At 41.3% G+C, this 4,892-nt stretch overlaps 1 protein-coding gene across 1 annotated transcript; it reads left to right on the top strand.

The window, feature by feature from the left end:
* Nucleotides 1-546: 546 nt before the first annotated feature.
* Nucleotides 547-4,400, top strand: LOC106511414 (uncharacterized; the record flags this gene model as incomplete). Its single annotated transcript, XM_014000176.1, is given in 3 exon segments — nucleotides 547-679; nucleotides 906-1,057; nucleotides 4,222-4,400. Coding segments are annotated over 3 exon segments (417 nt in total), but the record flags the coding sequence as incomplete, so codon positions are not given.
* Nucleotides 4,401-4,892: the final 492 nt, after the last annotated feature.

Genomic DNA, 4,892 nt, shown 5'->3' with positions numbered 1-4,892 from the left:
GAAATATATTTATGTTTGTGGTTGTAATGTGACAAAATATGGAAAAGTTCAAGGGGTATGAATACTTTTGCAAACCACTGTATATCTATTCGGAACCTCTCAACCTCACACACCAGCTCAGGCTCCTTCCCCACCAGAGAGGTGAAATTGCACATCCATAGAGCCAGCTTCTGTAGCYGAGGATCAGACCGCCAGTGTCCTCGCCTTCGACTACTGCCTCTTTGCACATTGCACCCGATCCCTACAGCCCCTCCCACAGGTGATGAGCCCATGGAAACAAAAGCCCGGCGTCTGGGCTATGTCTCTTGGGTATGTTATGCATGTGTAAAAAGTCCKTGATTAAATACTTTTTGCTCCATAATCCAATGTGGAAAATATCTTGTAGGCTGTAGGTGATAAACACATGGCAGGTCAGGCAGAGAAAAATCAAATGTACAATCAAGAGCAAAATTTAAAAAAACACTGTCGATGAGAGATGCTCCAAGCTCCTGTGGAGCTGTGCGCACTGCCATCTCAAAGGGAATGTATCTTGTTTTTAATTTGCAGAATAAAGATGTACAAAAGGATGAAGCAGAGAAGATGGAAGCTGGTCATCAAAGAACATTTACTAAAACACACCTGAAATCTAGAAACTCCATGGAAAGCCTCTACAGCCTCAACAGTAGAAAAAGCTCCTCCAGTAAGAACTTTCAGGCTCAGAACCATTTCATACTACACCTCAACAAATTTTAGTCCTTGTTGTAGAATCTGTATTCTGATTTTTTTGATGGCCTAATGAACCAAAAGCAGGATTTCCATCACACACCTTTGTTATCTTGTCAAACGCTTGAATGTTTATTTGAAAATCATGTTCATTATTGAACCCACCTTTTACTGAACCATCCTGTGTACAACCTGTGCTCTAGGTGGAGTTACCAGTGGGTCAGGTTGCTCCAGCAACAGAGAAAGTCTGAAGCTGGAGGAGGATCTGTCTTCCACAAAACAGTTTTGTTGCAAAGCTACAGTCCACACAGAGTATGTGCCAAGTCCATATGACACCGAATCTCTTCGACTCAAGGTATGTACATCTATAAAGTGACAGTGAAACATGACAAAAATTAACTGTAGGATCATAATAGTTCTTTTTCTCTGTTCTAACAATGAAACAATTTATACAGTAAAAGTTGATGCAAAAGGAGAAGAGAAATTAAAAAATCAAGATTCTTTGCTCTTAGTTTGTAGTATTCAAACATTGTTTTAAACCAAATGGGAAAATACAATACAATTTTTATTATTAGCCAACACACTTGAACTTTTGGTACTAAAAGACTCACATGGACTCTAAAAATTCTAATTTCAAATGAGAGGATGTTTTCAAAAAAAAACTTCAAGACTTGTTCTATCTTGCTCAAATGTATTTTCTCAATATAATTCAAACAAAACCGTAAAAAACAAACATTCTTAACTTTTGGAAGCCAAATATGTCTATCAATCAATTATCTTCCACTTAATCTGAGTCGAGTTGCAAAGGCAGCAGTTTGATCAGGGAGTTTCAGACCTCTCTTTCCTCAGCCACCTCTTCCAGCTATTCTGGGAGGACTCCAAAGTGTTCYCAGGCCAACTGAGAGACATAATTTGTCCATAGTGTCCTAGGTCTTTCCCTGGGTCTCTTCTCAGTTGGACTTTTCCAGAAATCCTCCCTAAGAAGGCATCCAGGAGGAATCCTTACCCGATGAGCCACCTCARTTGGCTTCTCTGGATGTGGAGGAGCAGCACCTCTGAAATTCTCAGCCTTTAAGGGAGATTCCAAATGCACTGCAGAGAAAACTAACTTTGACTGCCTGTACCTGTAATTTTGTTCTTTCAGTCACTACCCAAAGTTCTTGGCCATAGGTGAAGGTAGGAATGTAGAGTTACTGGCAAGGCCTGCGTCACACTGCAAAATTGTGAAAATTTCAGCTGATTTTCAAAGAATGAGAGACACCACACGTGAGGATAAATAACTTGGATCTACCAGGTTAGGTCCTACAATGTGTGATATACAGCCATGCTGCAAGAGACAACACACCACACACGGACAGATTTTTCATTTCTGAACATTCAAATGTCAGACACAAAATCGCGRGAGACTTCTTAAAATCTTGCGAGAATTCAGATGTCAAAGAAAAAAAATCACATGTGACCTCTAGAGAGACACGAGTTCAAAGTAATTAAACAGAGACGAGGAAGAAACCATGTTGATCACTTGTAGACTATTTTTACCATAGGAAAAACAATTCAAAATGACTTTTATAGTCCAGGGGACTTTCTGGTGAGTCATGACAGTTTTTTATGTCTTTTGGATTGTGTTTACGTTACCTTGTTTTCTGATTGGCTGCACGTCGTATTCAACAGGTTGTAAACTCGTTTATTCTCGGGTTAACACCAYACACTCTGTGATAGGCCAAGACCAGCCAAGATGTTTAATATCCTTGATTTGTGATTAGAGCAGTCCCGACATCTTCCAAGCTGACTAGATCACTCTTAACTCATCACCCACAGCAGGGATATCTGCTAAGATTATCTTTAGAGTCATTACAGTTACCTGGATATCCTTGATTGTCGGAAGAGCAAAATTGTGCCAGAATTCTGCACAATTATCCTGTCATGTGACGCAGGCCTAAATGGAGAACTGCGCCTTACAGCTCAGCTCCCTCTGAACCACAACAGACCTGTACAAAGTTTGCAGTACTGCTAAAATTGCACCAATATRTCTTTCAGTTTCACACTTCATTTTCCCTCACTTGTGAACAAAACCGTAAGATACAAGTACAATAGAAGAACAATCCTAAGTTACCTAACCAAACCTAAGGTACTCCTCCACTTGAAGCAGAACCTCACCACCAAACAGGATAGAACAATCCACCCTTTTCCGATTGAGGACCATGGATTCAGATTTGGAGGTTCTAATCCTCACTGTAGCTGCTTCAAACTCAGCTGTGAACTGCTCCAGTGAGAGCTGAAGATCATGGTATGATGATGCCAAAAGGACCACATCCTCTGCAGATAGCAGAGATGGTATCCTAAGGCCACTGAACAGGACTCCTTCCGCCCCCTGGCAGCACTGAGAAGTCAGCTCTGGTGGAGTCAAACTCCCACCCTGAAGGGGTCTGATTTACTACTGGCTATATGAAACAAACTCTTGTACTGCTTGTGTACAGACTGAATAACCAGTGGCACTGTTCCCGATGTGCATGCAATAATGCAAGAGTGTGACAATCAAGACAATCCAGCAACATCCAGAACCTTGAGAAAGTTAGGGCAGAACTTTTCCACCCATGGAGTCAAGGGGATTTTTAAATACTTTGGCAACTTCAGCCCCAATTATGGACGGCCCAACCTCCAAGTCTCCTGACTCAGCTTCCTTGTCAGAAGACATCCCAGTGGGATTGAGAAGGTCTAACATGTATTCCTTCCACTGCCCAACAACATCAATGAATGAAGTCAACAGCATCCCACCTACTTTGAGCACAGTGTTAGTAAAGTGCTACTTTCTCAGCCTCAACCACTGGCTGGTTTGTCAGAATCTTCTCTGAGCCAATGAAGAGTATATATCCAAAGCCGCTACCCCTCCCAGATCCTAGCTTTTGCCTCACCAACAGCCAAGGATGTAGCTTATTTGGCATCTTTCAGCTTAGTGCCAGCTAACCAGTCCCAGTAGGACTTTTTCTTTAACTTGACAGCCTTCCTCACTTGGGGTCCACCACCAAGTTCATGGGTGGCTTTTGTGTGGAAAAAAATTTCCCTAGAGGGGGCATGACAGAAAATAAATGAGAATCACTGTCACACACTGATATAAATTTGTATTGACTGGAGTTGTTGTAAAATGTTGTAGTTCACTGTGGAGTCGAGTCCATTCAGACAGACAGATCCAGTTCCAAAATGGATTACTGGATTACATCTTAAAATAATTCCAGTCTTTAAAATTTCTAATACATAAACTTTTACACTGCTGTGTGTTTTACAACACATGGTTATTGGCAGAATGAACTTCAGGCCAAACCACAAGAGTTCCACCTTATTTCAGCTGCAGCTATTTACTCTTGTAAAAAAAAAAAAACACAGTGTTCTATGTAAAATACTTATAAAGTTATTATTTTTAAAACGGCAGGAGGAAAGTAATATCTACGTATTCAAAACACATTTTTATTTTAATGGTATAGAAATGCTTTTATAAAAGTTAAACTGAGAACTTTCCTGCAGGTGGGAGATGTGATTGATGTCATGGCCAAACCACCTTTGGGAACATGGACAGGCATGCTTAATGGCCAAATAGGAACTTTCAAGTTCATCTATGTGGACGTGCTAAGTTCTGAGCCAAGCATGCATGAGTGAGTCACAGATCAACAATACAGGAAGTGTTGAAGCACCTCAGCTTAGAGGTATGGATGCTGACTCAGCAGTCACACTGTTTTTATTTTAAAGTGTATCTTACCCCCCCTGTGAAAAGATAACTCTGCCCCAAGGTGAAATTTGAAAAATGCATCAAAGTGGGTAGGGGAGGGGGGTTAGAGAGCGGAGGTGTGGCCAGAACGAGAGAACGTGACAGCCTCGGCTGAGCTGTCCGCCTCACAGGACAGAGGAGTGGAGCGCTCCGCGACAGCCTGACAGAAAAAAATAAAAGCATACAGCTGCAGCTGCTCTCAAGACCACTAGTTTAAGGGTATTATATCATGCTTTTAAATCCTTCTTTTTCACATCTAAATCATTCACTTATGGTCTATGTAAAATAAAACTGCAACGCTTTGGTCTTAATTCCTCGTTTTTGTTGCTCAACAGACTCCTTGCTTTCCTTGCTTTTACCCCTGTTCTGAGTTGCGCCTCAGAGCAAGCTGTTTTGGTGCGGTCTCTTTAAATACAAGTGAGATATTTCA

Source organism: Austrofundulus limnaeus, unplaced genomic scaffold (assembly GCF_001266775.1).
Source record: "Austrofundulus limnaeus strain Quisiro unplaced genomic scaffold, Austrofundulus_limnaeus-1.0 Scaffold2770, whole genome shotgun sequence".
NCBI lineage: Eukaryota > Metazoa > Chordata > Actinopteri > Cyprinodontiformes > Rivulidae > Austrofundulus > Austrofundulus limnaeus.
Note: the sequence above shows the minus strand (reverse complement) of the source record. Positions and strands in the feature narration are given on the sequence as shown.